This window comes from Pagrus major, chromosome 1, assembly GCF_040436345.1.
Source record: "Pagrus major chromosome 1, Pma_NU_1.0".
NCBI lineage: Eukaryota > Metazoa > Chordata > Actinopteri > Spariformes > Sparidae > Pagrus > Pagrus major.
Genome location: NC_133215.1, coordinates 17,035,674 through 17,055,134, shown reverse-complemented (window position 1 = coordinate 17,055,134; position 19,461 = coordinate 17,035,674). Strand labels below are relative to the sequence as shown.

At 40.2% G+C, this 19,461-nt stretch overlaps 1 protein-coding gene across 1 annotated transcript in view; it reads right to left on the bottom strand.

Annotated features, from left to right (window-relative positions):
• Positions 1-19,461, bottom strand: part of dlc1 (DLC1 Rho GTPase activating protein) — an 82,595-nt gene that overhangs the window by 58,375 nt on the left and 4,759 nt on the right. The window contains exons 2-4 of the mRNA XM_073466850.1: positions 16,610-16,744; positions 15,995-16,108; positions 1,360-1,393 (exon numbers count right to left, since the gene is read on the bottom strand). Coding sequence (XP_073322951.1) covers positions 1,360-1,393; positions 15,995-16,108; positions 16,610-16,744 — 283 coding nt within the window. The remainder of the gene's footprint in view (positions 1-1,359; positions 1,394-15,994; positions 16,109-16,609; positions 16,745-19,461) is intronic.

Below are 19,461 nucleotides of genomic sequence, written 5' to 3'. Positions count from 1 at the left end.
CCAGGGGCTTAAATGGTGGAGATACAGAGGGGGCTTTGAAGTGTCACAATGAACACTGGGCTTTGTGCTCCATCAAGTCCCCCAAAACTCCGCCAACTCCCATCGTACCCCCACCCCCTCTCCAGAGTCCTGGGTTCCATCACACAAACCCAGAGATGGAGGTTACATAACTTGCTTACAGGAAGTCAGACTGATTTAAATTAAGAAAAATGACCAAGAACATTTGACCCCTTTGAAGTTGGCACTGTGCATTTTTGCAAGCTTTAGCCTTCGTGTAAAAAGCGTTTGGAGCGGGCCTTATGCCAAGAAAGTAGTCATGCTCATGTATGCACACACACACACACAGAGGAACAAACATACTGACAGCTTCTGCACAATTCCCATGAAAGGTTTTCAGCAAGTGGCGGTAATTAGAGGGAGAGACAGAGCGAGAGTGAGTGAGGACTCCCAGTGGGCTTTGAGACAGCGGGGGGTGATATGAAAGACTCGTCCCTACATCCAACCACCTCTCTGGTATTGTTTACCGGCGGGCTGACGACACAGGGGGGTGTTTAATGAACACTGCACCCCTGCTGCCTGTCTGAAAGTAGGTCTGTCAATCCATAGTTTCTTGATGACCCTGTGCATTACGGGCAAGACTGCTGACAGAGAGGTTGGAGCCAGGATGGAGGGGGCAGTCACTCCAGATTGAGTTTCTTCTTGAGATCGATTCATAATAAAGTGTGCAAAGTGGAGGATGGCAGGCGTTGCAAAGTGATGACATAACATGTCAATACTGCAAAGGCTTTTCATCAGGAAGAAGTCACGAGGTTTGATAATTGTAGGTCGATAGTTGAACAAATACTTAAATACTATGTATACACATACTTAAACATTTTAAACATTTAAATGTCCATTCTTAGAAGAAGTTGAGTAAGAAAGGAGGCAAAAGGTACATGAATACGGGTCAAAAGGTTTGGGCATGAGACACGACATCCAGTCTGGTTCTTATCTGTGAGAGGCGACGACTGGCTTGATGCTTATGTAGATGAGTCTAGGTTCTTATCTACCATCGCATCCAGTGTCTCATAGAACCAGAGCCTGTCCTCCTCCACCCAACCGCTCCCTCCCTCCCTCCTTCCTCTCTTGCCCCATGTTGTGAACACCAGACAGAGGCTATCAATCAGAAATCGTACCGCAGATCTCTTCATGTGGCACCAGACCAGACACTGACTGGGTCATTTGTAGACAAAGACTTTTTCCAAACGCACATGACAAAATGAAGAAAAACAAACTACATGCAACCCTAATCCTTTTGTTTCAGGATTAGGTGTCAAGATCTCAACTAGAGACAGGATGAAAAAAACAGCAAAGACTCACCAGCTTTTTCTCTCTCAGGAATGGCGGAGGTGTTCTGGGAAAGAGAAGAAAGGAAGATTATAGTTGAGATAACTTTGGTTAGATGCATTTTCATGATTCCTTCTCAGACAATAAAATCCCTGTCTATTCAAACATTCTTCAATAAACATTTTACAATGTGTTTGAGGAATAGACAGTAAAATAGAAACTATTCAATCAAACAACAGTATTTATTCAGTACAATGATGATGTTTGAGCTACTTATTTAATCCCTTTGGATATTCTTACTCCACTTCTCTTGCTATCTCAATGGACATCTTCTGATCTAAGAACATCAGAATAAAGATCATATCAGAGAACAGGGCAGAGAGGATGTCTCTGTGTGTGTTGTGTCCAGTTCAGTTGGCCTCTGAGCGTGACTGAAATAATCGCAAGATCATTGCATGCAAAGTCCTGTCCTTTTAAGAATATTGTATTAAATCCAAGAAAATTGAGTGTATCATAGAAACACAAATTGGCCATACACAAACACAAAAAGAAGAAGAACATATTTTCTAAAACTCCATATGCATAGCTGTCAGATAACCAACCCAGCAGAGACTTCTGAACAAATATCACATCATTAAAAGTCAGAGCACACAGCACACTCTCCTCTGATTCAATGTTGATCCAACCCTCATGCAGACATTACTGATAAAATCATAACACATCTTGTAGACATAGTAGATTCTCATCATTCTTTACATGTAATATTTCCATCGTTGGATTTGTTTTGGGTTTTAGAAACTAGAAATGCATCAACACAGAGTTCCTGGTTAAAAATAGAGCCGTCATTTCATTGGTATAGCATGTTTGTGTGTGTGGTGCGTGTGTGTGTGTAGAGGGCAGCAGTCAGTTGGAATGCAGAGGTCTTTTTCTTGCCTCTGACTTTTGACCTCAGGTTCCTTGGCTGACCTCCACAACCTGACCTGTTTTAATCCACACTCCCCTGGAACAGATCAGCAGGCCAAGGAGGACAAGGTACATTCTCAATACAATTTATCCACTTTGTGCACAGTTTGTTGAATATCTACATTTCCTCCTGATGTTCCTATTAAGATAGATGCCTCCTCCTCCACATTTATTTTCTCCCCTTAGGCCTAATTAAAGTGATTTAGGTGCATCCTTCTGGGACTACTTTAAAGCCTGTTTACCCTTTGGCAGCCTCTTAAACAGCAGATTCAGCAGAGCCAAAACAACACTGATTAATAGTTCAACATTTTGGGAAATGTGCTTATTTGCCAAGACTTACATGAGAAAATCAATGCCATTTTCGCAATATCCAAATCCCAGAAGCTGCAATTTTCTGTACAAAGGTAAAACTGGCCTAAAATTTTATTCTCTGATGTAGGAAAACATGTTTGGTACAGACCCCCCATAATGTAACATCATCATGATTTTATTAGTTTATTTTTTTAAGTGAAAATGAAAATTGTGATGTAAAAACGATCATTCTCACTATAATGAATTATGCAATTGTACTATCTGCTAAAATAATTGCCAAAGGTAATAAAATCCATGTACCAGCACCTCTAAAGCTCATGAAATTAACAGGCTACATCTCCTTTATTTAATTGTACCAGGGTTGTGTGCTTCCTGGAGTCTCATTTGGCTTCTCGACACCTTCACAGTGACAACAAGACTATGAGATATCACTGCTCCGGGCCACAAAATAGTCCTCCAGTCGGGATCGGCTCCAGACCCAAAGGAGGATAAGCAGGTATAGCTGGATAGGTAACTACGTGTAGTACTGCAGCATGACGATTTTACACTTCAGTTTTGCATGGATAAAACAAGAGCATTTCCTTTTAGAGCTTTTCTTTTTTTCATGCATTGGTCAGCATTTGTTGCCTGCACACCATGAAGTACAATAAAAAGGATGCAAAAGGAATGGAGAGCATTGCCTTCAGGAAACTATACCATTCACTTTTCCCATAAGTCTGCATAACATATCCCCCTTCTCCCATCGTATCTTCTTCCTTGCTACATCTGCTGGGCTCTCCCTATCTTTTCTGTATCTCACCTTAGTTTGGAAAATGTGCTCCTTTGCCAGTGTACAGTATTATGCCTCATGGGGCTTCTCGTGTAACACATGAGCTGCAACTTTCTGTGAGTTGAATCTGTGCTTATGCCTCCGTTACTTTGCATGATGACTATTATCCTTTTTTTCTCACTGTGCCAAATAGTTAAGTCTGTTCGACACATCTTAAATGAGGAATGATTTTGATAATGAGATAATAATCCTCACAGGTATTTTAAATATGTTGCTGTGGAATTTCCCCAGTCCACTGTGACTGCACACTAAACTTTACACATCGGATTAACGTGATGTTTTGTAGCTCTTTGCCCTTTTTGTGATTATTAAATCAAAATTTAAGATAAGAGCGTTAGCGTCATTGCAAATATTTTGTACACAATAAGACTGTAAGGCACATTCTAATATGAGACCAGAATGCATCATCAAAAAGCAAAGATTTGACTACAGGCCATTTGCCTCTCAAATATCAAGGAGGCTCTTATATTTTATGATGAACCACCACAAGCATGACACAGTGTGGTGAGAGCGAATACAATGGCTGCTCTCATACGTGAGTTTGTTTTTGCGAACGTGTTAGCTGATTTACCCTGGATAAAGTGTTGTCTTGGTCCCAATCTGTCTCACTCAGATTTTTTAGAAGCTAGTGGTATGTCTGCTGAGGTGCATATGTTTGTGTGTGTGAACAGCATTTAATCACTTCATAAGTCATGTTTCAGACACAAAGTGAGTCAAATTCCCTCTGCAGACGAATAGCTTTACAATTTATTGCTGATTAATGACCTCAAAAAGACACCAGGGAGAAACCACAGCCAGAGACTCCTATTCACTCCTCTGTCTCTAAATCACTGGCACAAACAGAACAACAGTGTGGTGAATTCAAAGATAGATTTATACTTGGTGCTGTTTCAGCTGTTGGACTCCAGTGATATTAGCTATTAGCTCTGCTTTTCCAGCCAAAACAGTGTCTTCACTGCATTCCCCTGTGTGCAACACACTGTAGACAATGTGAGATTCTTTCAAGACAACACAAACAACATGTTTTGTTTTTGCCTATTGATCAATTGCATATGAACTGTTACTGTTGGTCAGTGTACAGAAATATTTTCTCCAATGTCTTCTTTTTTTGTTTTTTTAACCTTTACAAGCACTTTAACTGTTTTGTTTTTACTGTGAGCATGCTTTATAGTTTAGTTTGGGCATAATTCTGTATTTTTGTTTTCATCAACAAGTCATATAAAAAGGCCAAAACCAACACTGAATTGATCCTACTATGTTGCCTGTGTAGCCAAAGATATAGTTTATTTATTATTCATTCCAAAACCTATTAAAAACACATCAGTGGGATACACTATTGCACCATCCTGTTGCTGTAAGTGTTCGTTAGCTCACTAAATGTGTATTAATCCTCATCTGAAAATAGTCTCAAACAAACAAACTACCTACTGCAATTTGAGTAACTACAGTGCCTTGCTGCTGATGAACTTTTTAAGTAATGAAGGGGCTTGGGGATGATTGCCACAGTGAGAGTAGGGAGGCTGGAAAGTATCAAGACATAAGGACTAGTAAATTGTTGGGTTTAGTCTTTTTGCAGGATTTGTTGACAATAAAAAGAATACTGAATAGCACTAGTCCTATCCCCTTATAAAAAAATGTTAATGTACTGCATCAATTCACATGTGGATTTGTGCCAAAGATGTTTGCATTTTTTTTCTTGAGAAAAAAAGGAAAAAATGTCAGTAACTTTCTGCATTTTTAACCCCACAACTCTCAGGAAGAATGGCCCTGAATAATAGAATCAATATGGGAGGTCTGCATGACTTCTCTGCTTAGCACTAACAAGACATTTCAGTTCACCAGTGAGCGCCCTTCCTGTTGTGTAAACACCACACCACGGGTTCTTGTCAGTGACCCATGAAGTCACTTAGACACAGTGTAAATCTCACCTTCACAAAATGCTGTGTTTTCCCTCATAATAGCAATTGCAGTTGAATAAATGTAAGTGTGAGCCCACAGAGTCTAACAAGAATGTGAATGAATGGGTACCAGTAAGTACCAGTGTTTTCATAGCACCACAGTCACATATTTCCCCGGTGTTTGCCTGCACGCCCCCTGGCATGCCACAGTGCAGGTTATCCCAGTGTGGGGTTGTCCGGGCCATGTCAGGTGTCCACTGGGGAACTGCAGGCTGCGCAGCACACAAGCGTCAGCTGCCTCATTTACTGCCACTAATTTACTGGAAGTGGGATGTGTGGGGGCACAGGGGGTATGGTATGTGTTTGCTTTAGACATGTGTGTATGTGTGGCTCGAAAGCATGTGTGCCTGCTTGATTAACCACTGTAGGGTCATGATTGTCATTACTGAAGCAAGCAGCTCAGTAGGTTTTATAACTAAAACATTATAAAAAAGAAGACTTTGTCCGGGTAAAAATATAAAGTTTTGAAGGTATGATTTGTTAAAACCAACAAGTTTCAAGGGCTCAGTATTGGAATTTGTATCTACCTATGAATTGAGATAAATGTGAGTATCCTCACACGCATGACCTGAAAAAGCTGTAGAAATGTTTTTTCTATAATATATACAGTTTTCTTATTGTTTTCTTTTCAGGATGTTTAAACCGTCTCTGACTGATAATATCAAACATATTCTGTATCATGTAGTTCAGGTCTTGACTGAAGCAATAGGTTGTTAAAACTGAGTGAAATGATCAAAACTGGAGGCTCCATGTTGTCTACGGCTTTACCGTTTCCATCAAATGAAATGTTATATATGTCTTGCTCATCATTTTAGAGACGTACAACATATTTGGTATCATTGAACTAGCTTTGAAAACTACATCTTGAGGGTTTGAAGTTTGGCTGCACAGCATGAGTTTGTTCTGACTCTGTGACTGGCAGCAGAGTTTTAAAATCAGGAATTATCTGAAAGAAGAGAATGAAGCTGACCAAATAACACTCAGTGCTGCTGACACATTTCAGTTGGTACCAAAAAAAGCAATGAGGTTCAATCCTGAGCCAATTTAACAAATAATATTTTGTTTTTTAGCAATGGAGCCGACATAATGTCAAGCTGTACGCACATGCTTTCTGTGTGAGTTAGTCAAAGATATTAAGCAAGCCACCGGCATGTGGCTCTTGCACAACAAATCCACAGTCCACCATGCATCTCTCAACCCCACAGCCACCTTCTCATCCCCAGCCCCCCCCTGCACTGCAGCTGCAGTATGTGTGTGAGTGTGTGTGTGACCACCCATGGTCTGTGCTGGCCAAGGATTAGGGGGCTCAGGCTAACCCAAACCTTTTTCTCCACCACTTAACGCAAATGGCTAAATTAGTGCAGATGGCTTATGGTCAGGTAAGCTGGCGGCTCCAGCACTAGACGTATAAGGTAACTGTGTGACAGAGGGAAGAGAAATGTGTGTGTGTGTGTGTGCACGTCTGTCCAGCGCCTTTGGAGATGTTATCTGGAGCTCATTTCTGTTTTTTGACTGGCATGAAAGTGCTCTTTCTGCCCTGCACTTATACAAGAATTTATTCTCCATGCTCGGTCGACCCCTGAGTGCACGTGTGCAGGGAAACGTGGGAAACAATTTCATTTTAGCCTTCTCCTTGAGGAAAAGTTCCCCCCCGACCCCCAACCCTCATACTTTCTCCCCCGCACCTCCCTTTCCACATTTCAATAGTTTCCATATGTCACACTTGAAGTGTGTCAACAGGAAGTGATGCGATGACTTGGTGTAATGATGCGTTGGAACATTTCCTGCAGAAAATGTATATTAGTGACCAGATGTTGGATTTGCAGCTATTTGAAAAGAAAATAACTCTTAAACGAGATTCGGTGACACTTCAAAATGTCTCAGTAACATGCATTGACATCCTGTATGACGGTAAAAGCCCAGGTGAAATATATAGCATGAATGGGTGCACTTTAAGTCTTTAGTTGTGTAGGGAGGTTAATGATTTTACCATACCCGCTGTGCACTCACACACATACACACACTGACTGCCAACTGGGGCCTTGTTCTCTCACTTAACCTTGAGTCATGAGATATGTTCTGTTTGGGGTGATGTTGACTCAAAGAGAGTGAGAAAAGTGGATATGCACACACACAGACAGACATACACACATTTGCCTTTGTTTACAAGAGTAAGCCAAAGCAACAGGCTTCTGGTTTCAGGCAGTGTCTGGTGGGATTTAGTGCTGGGCCCCTGGAGCATAAACTGTGAAATGTGAACTTGGAATCCGTCACCGGACGAGACAATTACTCTTAACTTCCTCCCAAAGGGCAAACTGGTCATCACCAAACTTCACTTCTGAGGTCATTCATACAGGTGTTCATAAATGTAAACTGTTCATCTGTACAATATTTAACTGCAGGCGCAACTTGCAGACCATAAATCTTTTGCCTCTCAATAAAAGTCCTCAATAAGACTCCATGGTTCTTACTATGCACTCAATACAATTTTGGGATTGAATCATGCAAAATGCTTCATCTATAGTATATAAAAGAAACTACTGAGTATTTCCATTAGAAAAAAAACCTTCAAATTTAAAATTAAATCAAAATCTTCTGCAGTCAAACACCAACAGATGCAATGGTGTATGGTAAAATATGCCGACTATGTTACACTACATAACAGAGCCAGACCAACCTGGCTTATATTGACCTATCAAAGATATGTTCTATCAGTATATATGTTGTCTGATACGCGTCAATATTATTTATTCTTTATGGAACATAGTGCAGATAAAGATGTAAAAGATAAAGATTTCCTGCTTCAAGTGTATTGTAAACAGTAAAATATCCTGCCTTCATCGTCATTCATGTTTGATAACCATATTTGAGGGACCATTTTAAAAAAATTGTGATTATAAAGATTACTGGTCAATATATCACCATTGGAACATCAGTATCTGACCCAAAAACCCAGTATCAGTCGGTCCGGCTATATAAACTATTTCACTAATTGATGGGAAATAAAACAATGATAGTTTACTTTTTTTAATGGTATTACAGACAACATAAGCAACGTAATTTATCCTCATTTAATTGCTTTTTGGTTGCCTGTTTCACCTACAATTAACGACCAACTACAACAAGTCACAGCAGACTGGTTTACTGTGGCAAACTAGGAAATATAGTTACAACCATACCGCATGGATTTTTTGATCTAACTTTAAAATGAGTTAGATCAATTTAAAAAAAAAAGAATTGTAAAAAAGGTAAAAAAGAAACGAACGACTACAGCATATATACAAGGCAGAGAACATACAACACCGATGTCACCCTTTTCCCTTCTGTTTTGGTTCTCTCTACACAGGATAGTTTATTCCAAAATGATAAGAACAAACTTACCAAGAACTTACCAGACTTTTTTTAAAATTATGTTACCGAGCTGCTCCAAATGCAGAATATAAATTTGGAAATGGATTACAAAAACACATGGGACTGTTTTACTCACATTATTCCACTGCTGTCTTATTACACTTATTGAGAGACAAAATGTGTCACCTGTTCCCGTTCACCACCAGGTTGAATTTGTGGCTTATGGACCAGATTTAATAGGGATAAGCCTTATGATCCCAACTGCACCAACAATGCTAGCCTGTGGATTAGTTACTGACATTTTTAGGAGAGAGCGGAGAGTCGGTTAACAACACAGAGGGATTAGACTGTCCTCTGTAGAAGACTGTGGTGGCCCTATAGCAGTCCTGTGGCAGACACACAGCTTACTGACTTACCAGAAGGACCGATGGGAGAGACATTGCTGGGTCATAGTTTTTTTGGGTCAACATTTACTTGCTGCTTTTTAAACATCGTCTCCTCAAGACAAGAGCATCATCAGACAAACCTTCAAGTGGGAAGCCCTGTTGTAACGTAAATCCCTGCCATGCTGGGCTGAAGGCAGGCCAAGCCAGCACATGTGTATGGAGAGAGGGCTTTGGCTCTAAATAAAAAAACAAACCTCTTTAATGAGTAGGTCCTGCACCGTCCTTAAGCTTTAAAACTGAGAGCAGAGATGATGAACTGAGTGAGGCACTCAGGGAAATATTGGCTGAGGTAATGTTACTTCAAGGCAAACAGAACAAAAACACACATTTAAAACAAAAATGTGTCCCAATTAGAGTCCTAAACCACAATCCTGATTAAGTGTTGCCGAAATTGCACCTGGTTTTACAATGAATTCCTGTATACATGTTTCAGCATATATGAATGTGTGTGTGTGCATCTGAGAGTGCATTCAGTTTGTTTGTTCCTTCAGTGATTTATGGCAGTTCATTATCAGTGGGCTGCAGGGGTGTTTCCAGATGCCTGCATTTTCCAGTCATCCTTAAGATTTACTGTCAACAAGTACCATCATCCTGAAACTATTCCCTGCTCTTTTACTGTCTCCTTTGCGTAATAGAATGTGCGTTTCGCTTCATTGACTCAGTGCGTGCCTTCAACACCAGCAACTAGTACTTGTAAGCAACAAACACACTGTAGCCATGTTTTCGGGTTGGATGAAAAACTATGATTCATTTAGGTTTTAAAAGAAAGTGCCAGAAACCGTTATGAGCTATTAAATCACATTGGTGATTAAGTTGATGAGATTTAGGCGCTATGCCACAGTATGTTGTCATAAGAGGGAGAGAGCTGCCATTGAGTACAGAGTGTAAACACGTAGATTTATGTTTTGTTTGACTTCCACAAAGATGCTAAAACAGAAAACTCATTCTGTGAAACAATTAAGCATATCAGAGCTCAAATCAATTATGATAAAATGTTCAGTATGCACAGAGTCAGGCTAGTACATGAGGAGATTTTCAACAAATTTAATGACGGCATGTTTTGGCTTTGTGCTCTGCTTTTTTTTGGATTGAGTTTTCTGACATTACTCTGCCAACTATAAAAAAAATGAGGACTATACCTATTCAGTATATCCTTCTCCCCTTGTTCTTGGAGTGCTTTATGCAACAGCTACAGCCTTGAATTGACAGGAAAAACAAGATTTCCTTGTGGGGGTTGAGGAGAAGTTCATTTTCCACATCCTGTTCCAAACACAGGCCTTTTCTTTTTCCTTTCCCTCTTTTTTTAAAACCACAGCAGGTCTGTGTTTGTCTCCTTGTTACAGCTGTGCTCAGCAGAGGACTGACCTTGGGGACAATGACACAACACAAAGCGGCTAGCGTGGCCATGACCAGAGCCACTACTGGCACCCCTTGTCAGACTGAATCGTGGTTGGTTTGATAGCTCGCTGACTCATAATGGCCTACGACAGTCTTCAAGCCAAATATGTGGGTGGAATGTAGGCAAACATAATTATGCCTGCTGCCAACACTTAATGGTGACTATTGATCAAGGAAGGGAACAAGAGTGAGTGGGAGCGAATGTAGTGAAAGTACCTAAATATTAAGTCTTTTATCCGAGTGGGAGATTCGGAAGGTGTGGTTTGGATAAAGGATGTTTGGGGACAGTGAGGCTGCCAAACCGGAACACGGAGGAAGGACAGAGCAGAGATCTGCTAGTGACCTTAGCACGCAAACCACAGCACTTCTATTGTCCACCAGACCACAGACAGATAAAGAGCCATGTACATACATAACCTACTGACAGGCAATAAAGTCTTTCCGTCATTCTGAATAAAAATATCTCTCAATCAATCATTACCCTCTAAAAATCCCTTGAATCCAGACATGAAAACACTACTACTACTACCTCCACTGCTTTCAAATAGTGGAAAAACCACCAAAGGAGATGACATAAGTTGTGTTTGGAGCGCTGTTGCCATGGGACAGAATACAGATCCAAACAAAGGGTCAAAGGTTGCCCTGTTCACAAATGTTTACCAAAGACAGAGAGGATGAGCGTTGGTACAGGGCAGTGCCTTACCTGTCACCATATGCATGACATGTAAAACACCCCTGTGCTAAATTTAACAGACAGCTACGGCGGTCCGTGTCTTGATCAGAAGCTGAGGTCTTTAGGGGATTCTGAGTACGACTCAGTGGTGGGAATGCTTCTCGCTGAGGGTGACTGATATGTTGTTTCCGACTGTAACATTCAGAGGAAGGTGGTCAGGGGTCAGCAGCCTTCACCCGCCTCTGTGGCTTGGCACATCCTCTGCAGCCACAGAACTCTAAATATAGAGTCACATAACAAATGGCTCTCACACCACGCATAACTTAAGTTTGTCACTACAGATTACACATACAAAGACAAATTAATGACAGTTAATACTGCTATGACAAGTAATTATACAAATTCTTTAAAAAATAATAAATAATAAATAAGAAAATCACTAAAGCTATCGCTCAAGATTGGAAATAATTATACCAGAGAGGGAAATCTTCCAGTTAGGATATATAATTAGAGCTGAAACAATTAATTAACTGATTAGTCAACTACTTTGACAGTCAATTAATCATTTCAGTCATTTTTCTTGCAAAAATTATACATTGGTTTCAGATTCTCAAGTGTGATTAGTTTTCTTATTATGAGCTTTAGGAAACCGCAACAAACATTTTTCTCATAATTGATTAAGAACATATTGAGAAGATGTAACAATACTTAAAACAATCATAAGTTGCAGACCTAAATATAATATACATCCAAATCAAAACCAAATAAAAGCCACCTGTTGCAACACAACAATGCAAGCCAAACAACACTGCAAGACACCTGCTACACTAAGCAAGTAATAGAACCTGCCAACAAAAACACTGTGGGCAAAGAATAGCAGTTCCACCACGAGAAAAAAACACCTGCTGTGGCCCAACATCCGCTAGATATTAGCCCCACATTCGATGCAAGAATAACAGCCACCTGCTGGGGGCTAACAATAGCCACCAGTTAAGCTAGCAAGGAGCCAGGAATCTATTCACTTGAACCCGATGTCTTATGCACAATAGTGAGTGAACGATACTGTACATGCCATGTGAATGTCCACTCATCACTACCATTCACAGCCACATACCACAACTTCACATTTATCGCTGTTACATAAAAGACAGAACAGCACAAGTATGTTCTTGGTACAATCACACCAAAGTGTTACACTGAGTGCCAGGAGGTGTCAAGAGGACAGCAAAAACACAAACACTAGTAATCTCTTGCATAATCCAACACAAGATGGAAGGAATGCAAAAGTACAATGATAAACGCCTCACAGTTCACAAAGCCTTTACAAATATCACTATCAGAACTAGCAGCCACTCCTCTGCAATCATTCACGTGATACGAGATGAGACGGTCACAATTTTTTCCCCCCGACTCGCTACAGTGACACATTTCTGAGGTTTATATTCATTTTGATGCCCTGAGTTCACAGAATATGGCTATATCAAGCTACATCAGCCGGCAACAGCTGTATTCCTCGTGTTTCACTTGTAAGACCCGGAGCATCATTTATTTTCTTACCTGACACTGAAAGTCATGACAGTGATTTCAGTCCCCCCAAGTTGTCACATTCATTCAAAGCAGTTTGAACAGTTGGTTTGGCTTGGCATCAAAAACAAAATGAAAATTACCGGAAAAAAGGTAAGGTGCAATCCCAATACACCTGCTGCCCCAACCACTTAGCCATACCCCTCTGTTTTGTGTGTTCAAGACTAGGGGTAGGGTGTCGAGATTCTTGTTGGGATAGAGTGGTAGGGTGAAGTGTTTGGGCAACAGAGGTTTTTCAGAGACACACTTCAAACTGAGCATTATGACATTATGACTTTCTGTCATTTGAATGTTATCGAGTTCTTTTGTTACTAAAAAGCATTTAACAATTGCAATTGCAACTTGGTAGCTTACTTGCTAGCTAGCTCATGTTACATTGTTATTGCTGATTTGTGCATTACAGTCCCGCTTTTTGACGTTTTTCATTGACATGTGAAGGTGTTGAAGGGTTGTCCCATTTCATATGGGGAGATTTCAACCACTACCTCTTTTAACTCTGTTCTGAGGGGCAAAGGGGTACCGAAAAGACAAAATAACAATGTATATCAACTGATTTTTAAGAGTTTAGTTTAATAAAGTGACTGTACACTATAGTCTACTTCCTCAAAAAAGGGGGTTTAATCTTAAGTTACTTTTCAGGTAAAATATGACCAAGACACACACCTAAACTGCATTGACTGGTTGGTCTGCCAGAGTTTCAGATTTGAACCTGATATACCTTCTGCATGGAGATATTTATCTTGGTACTTAATCTATCAGTATCAAGGTTGTAATAGGTCCACATACTAATACTTTTATCTTGACTGCTTGGACCTCTTTTCATAAATCACAAATGTGTGTACAGTAGTAATCACTGTGTTGATGTAACCTTTAAAGGAGGTCGCACTCACTATTGGCTTGCTAAAAAGATATATGTTGTTTGCTGTCCTGTGTAAACTTGCAAATACCTTTTTTGTTAGGATTGACGTCAAGACATGTTTAAGGCAGCGTATGCAAATGCTACTGAAAAATGATACTCAGCATGGAGGCGGTGAGTTATTATCTGGTATTTTTATTATTTTAATAGTGTTTGTTGTGTATATATCATCCTGAATTCTGGCTTTGTTGCACACAAAGTATGAGGTTTGTTTTCAGTGTGTGATTTGATTGTTTGGATGTGTCTACTCACTTTGTATGTGGTGAACATATTCAGTCTTTGTCAACATTGTGTGAGAGAGGCACTAATTAAACTCGATTAATATTTTTGAGGCATTTGGTGTTATTTGATACTGTATTTGCACATAGGTCCGGTAATTCCCATGTACAGTATTTACTTACATTCAGATTAAAGGGAAATAAAGGTTAGACATTCAAGCTTGTCTAAACTTTTACAGTAAACAATGACTACATACTGCTTTCCCTGTTATTATGAACCGGGTAGAATTATTATATGATAACAAATGATAGTAATTATTCTGTGCTTCTTGTCTTGTGTGATTATGTTACAGTAAGTATGTAGTCATCCTGTAAAACACGACTCTGACGTCTGCTTGAATTAAAGCTTTAACCTCAACCCTGCTTCTTCCTCACATCTGCCCTGTGTTTACATCATTTAAAGGATTTGTATTGTCTGCCTAAAAAGATTAAGGGGGCGTCACAACACTTTGAGTCTGAAAAGACTCAATAGTCCCCGACTACTATTAACCACTGAGAATCCCCTTCATGAAGTCATCATCTCTTTGGCCTCAATCAATCACCCCACGGGGGCCTCCACTGTAAAAAGCCTCCTATTAGGCGCAGTGAAAGCACTGTTTACCCAAGCTTAGTGAGTTACCTTGGGTTACTGCAGGAATGGAGGTTGTGGAAACAGTTGGCCACAGACATAATAAATCAAACATCATAGAGTATGTTGCTATGTGTCACTTAAATCAACTGTCACACGTGAGTGAAATAAAGCAAAGAGAGTTGTGACGTGCAACAAGACAAAGCAATATCAATGAGGGGTTTGCGAGAGATAATTCAGGAATGTGAGACAAGGCATTTCTGACGTTTCCACAGGTTGCATTGTTTTGTTCTGGCTAGATAAGAGGACTGTTTTGCAAAAGAAACATCCTGTTCTGCATTTAGGGTTATTCCATTATGCATCGCTACATCATGAGATAAAGTGTCTCAAAGCAGTTGAAAAAAAAAGAATCAGGTTTTGTGTATTCGCTCAAAGCTTGCTTGAGTGCTCAGTCCGTTGGCAACGGGCCTTGTTCACTTTGACCTCGTTCTGAAGGCAATAGCAAAGCAAGGCTGACAAAGTCATTAAGTGAGCAAGCAAGGGGTTTGAAGACGCACGTCTCACTTGAAGCGTGTCTCCCCCCCTTCGCTCCCCCCTGCCCTGACTTTTCACCCCCGCCCCCCCCCTTTCTGACCCCTTTGTTGGGGAGAAGCGGTCTAGATCTTTGGAACCAGCTAATTATAGAGTTTTAACGTCTGCTTGGCCAAGCCCTAAGTGCTGGGGGACATTCCTACAATTGGGAGATTCACTATAAGAAAGAGTGTGTGTGTGTGTGTGTGTGTGTGTGTGTGTGTGTGTGTGTGTGTGTGTGTGTGTGCGCGCTTGCGCTCTGTGCTGTTTTTTTTATCTAAACTATTGCAGAACTCCCAATAGAAGTTTGTTTAATTGGAGACATAAAATCTATTCAACAGTAGCTCTATGTCCGACTAAAAAAACAATGCAAATCATTTGAAATGTTTAGTCATGGACACACAAGAGAAACCAGAAACCTATAAAACAGCCACAGCTATGTACAATTGTCGTTTAAGGTCTTGAAAACATCTTTAAAGTTTATAATTCCTATAATTCCTCTGGATCTTTCTGGGCTGGATTAAAAAACTGTAAATATTGTAAGATGTAAGAATAACATTCATACTTTCAAAATAGAGATACCCAAACCTGCCAATTTCAGTTTCCAGCAAAGGAAAGGAAGCCAAAAAAGGAAGTAAAGAATGACGGTGAGGCACGATAGTAGACAATAATACGCATGCGGGAGTTGATCTAATTTGTCTCCAAGCAAATATGCTGGTGATATTTTGGTATGAAACATGGTTTCTTTCCAGATTTGTCACCTCATGACCTGCTGATTATGGTTTTGGTTTATATTGGTAAGATATAGAGCTCCTGACTTACCCCACTCTTAGGTTTTGCTCCAAGGGCTGGTGTAGGTCCTGATGTGGAGGCAGCAGGAGTGTGTGGATGTGGAGGGTTTTGCAATGCAGCTGGCACAGATCCTAAATCCAACTCCTGCAGAGGTAAAAGACAGAGGTGGCAATGTAAGCGTGCTGGGCAATATAGCTTTAAAATAATATCACAAACTTTTTAAGCTGTATTGCAAAACACGATAGACTGTATATCCCACAATATTGAAATCTCCTTCTAGGACTGGATGACAAAATAAAGGGGGATGACCAGTTGTACTTTCACAATATAATAACTAATAACTAATAACTAATGACAAATTGAAAAATAATCATTACCAATGTGGATATAATGACTAAGTGGTTAAAGGCAAGTATTAGAACAAGTAGAACAGTCTGTTAAGTTCAGAAACATGTATATCACTTTAGTTTTTAATGCAGCCTTTAAAACCAGGAAAAGACAACACTTATGCCATATCTCATATTGGCCACTAGGGGTCAGATACTATTGAAGCAAGTAAGGGAAGACATTAAAGAATGAATGAATTAAGGTCACTCATTAACAGCAGCTTTAAATAAACTGTTCAGGTAACATGCAGGTGAGTACCAGGAGTTGTCGTCGGTGGAGGGTCGGGGTGCTGTCCATCGAGGAGGTGGCACTGAGGGCATTCTCAATCTCCTGGTCCAGCTGGTCCAGCTTCATCAGCAGCAACACCATTGAGTCCAGACGAGCATGCTCACGCTGAATAAAGAGACAAATCAAAGACAAAAAATGTTCCTTGTAATGAGCTCAAAAATCTGCTCAGTCAGACAAACTGTTATAGCATGTTATTAATGACCACTCATTGGAAACTGTGCCTCACATGTCCAAGAGTCCTTGAGTGAGACACTGAACCCCAAAATTGCTCTCGGTGGACAGGCCAGCGCCATGCATGGCAGCTCTGCCCCCGACAGTGTATGAGTGGTTGAATGAGGAGCAAGTTGTGAAGCACTTTGTCTGATTAATGCATTTCATTTACCATTAGCCTCGCTCCTCAGTTATATAAGGGAAATATGCTGAACATACTTCAGGTACTTAATCTGAACAAAGAACATGTATACTTTATTTATTGATGTCTTTGGTTTTCTTTTGAATAGTGCAGTTATCTATTCACTTATAAAGCAAATTAATCAGTAATTCAGATTATACTGTACATATTTGCATTCATTCCAGTTCAGACTACATTTTGTTGGAAAACATCAGAGATAGCCGTTTTACTCGATCTATCTTTCTCACGTATGCATCTTATAAAAGTTGAATACCTATTCTTCCTGTTATCTCTATCACGTAATCAACAATAAAGAAGAGAATTGGAAAGTCATACATTTTATAGATTCATCAGCTTGTGGCCTGCTTGCTGATCAGTATGGCAAAAAAGTATTACATTTCTTCTAACTCAAAAGTTGACTTAGAAGGCACTAGAATAAGTTCATCTCAACTTCAACCATATACTATAGTTCTTGGCTTTATCTACATCACAACCACCCAAGTGATCTTATGATGATTCATAACATATCATCATCCGATTAAAAACACCAATGAAATATTTTTTACAACCATAAATGACATCAAACCCACAATTAAAACTTATCTATGACTTCTCCAAACAAATAATGTCAAACTGAGTTTATGTTTCACGTCCAGTTGAGTTTGGCTCTTGGCTCTTTATGCCAAAAGAACTGAAGAGCTTTTTCTGCAAACTATGCACATCTTTCTTTTCATCCTCCTTAATTCTTTTTCCTCTTCCTTTTCAACTGTTGCTGATACCTCTTATCCTGACACTTTCACCCTCTGATCTTCAACATCCTTCTCCTTTCTGCACTTAAAATACTCCTGGATGTTTCCTCTGCTTTTTCCACACACCCTGTGTGTTGTTTATAAATCATGTATCATCTCTTGTCCTTCTTTAATAACATGACTTCAAGACTTATTTTCCCTTTAGGCCTTTACTCTGCAGAGTTCAATTAGCCAGTCTAATGCTGTGATAACAAGTCTCACACTGACCTCAGGTGGCGTGTCTCCAGTAAGACAGGCTAAATCCTCACTCATACTCCACCTACCACTCTGTCCTCGGTTGCTATCCCTCAATCCTGTTTGTTTGATCAGTATATATGCCATTTGTCTGAAGTTCAAAAACTTGTAAAATCCCTTTCTGGAGTTCTTAACACTGTTTATGTTTTCATTTCTCTCTGCCTCTGTGATTTATCCTGGCTCCGGGTGTGGCTCTCCGTCTGAGCTCCTCTGCCGAGAAGTACCCCAAGAAATTACATCACACGGCGGGCTCATTAGTCCCAAACAAACCTTGTTACAATCTCCGCTAACAGACCCCATAAACACTTTATGAGGGTGAGCTCATGGGACACACAGTCACTGTGATTGTATGTTTGTGCAAAGGTATAGAGGCATTTTAAGATGTTAAATGTGAGCCTATTTTTTTATGTCATGTGTCTGTTCTTAGGTGTGATGCATCAGAGAGAATCTTGTTGGATTATGTAGGATTAAGGAAGTGCTTTATACTAATCAAAAACATATCCTTTGAAGTGGTTAATGTGGTCCAATCTTGTTTTAGTTAGGTTTACAATGGGTGTGTTTTGATGACAAGATTCTTATGAGATGTTGAGTTGTGACTAATGCTAATATGTGTGAGGTCGACAGGCATATATGGGTCCTCGATAGAATCTGCATCAAGATAAACAAGCTACAGCTGCAACACTGCGCCTGGCTCCCATCCCTAATAATGTCTTATGACTTGCGCTTAGATTTATTTTCCAGTTAGTGCCCTATTAGCCTGTCATAAGCAGTTCCTGTTGGGTTTGCTGAGGGAGCAAATAGACATCGAGGACCATGTGTCTCATGAAAATGTCTCAAATTGATGCATTCATTGGCATTCCTAGCTCGTGCTCGCACATCGCAACGTTCCCTCTCCTTGGCAAAGTATCACAATGAAACATTGTGTCGTGGTAAAACAATGACATCTTTACGAGCCCGCGCTGAATGAACAAAAGCATCTGGCTCGAGATGGCAATAACAACCACAAAACGGCAGAGTAAAAAACAAGTGCAGTGCAATGTCAGGCGCCTCAGAAAGGCAAAGTTTTTTAGGGGGCATTCTGGTGGTTTGGGTGTTCTCAGAAGGTTTCTTTTCTCTCATTCCCATCTTTTGAGGTTTCTGTTACATTCCTCTCGACTTCCTGTTTTTTGAGATGGGAGACAGTTCCCACACTGTTTGAACTCTTAGACCCCTCCTTTCTCCTTTCCTTGCTCTCTTTTTCAAACCTCCTCTTTCACCCGGTGGTCTGCAGCCCATTTCTCAAACCTGTCCATTAAACTGTCTCTTTCTCTGCTCAGCTAAACATAGTGTGCGGACAATTATGCATCAAAATATTGCACACGCACTCTGTTTACTTTAGGGATCTCATT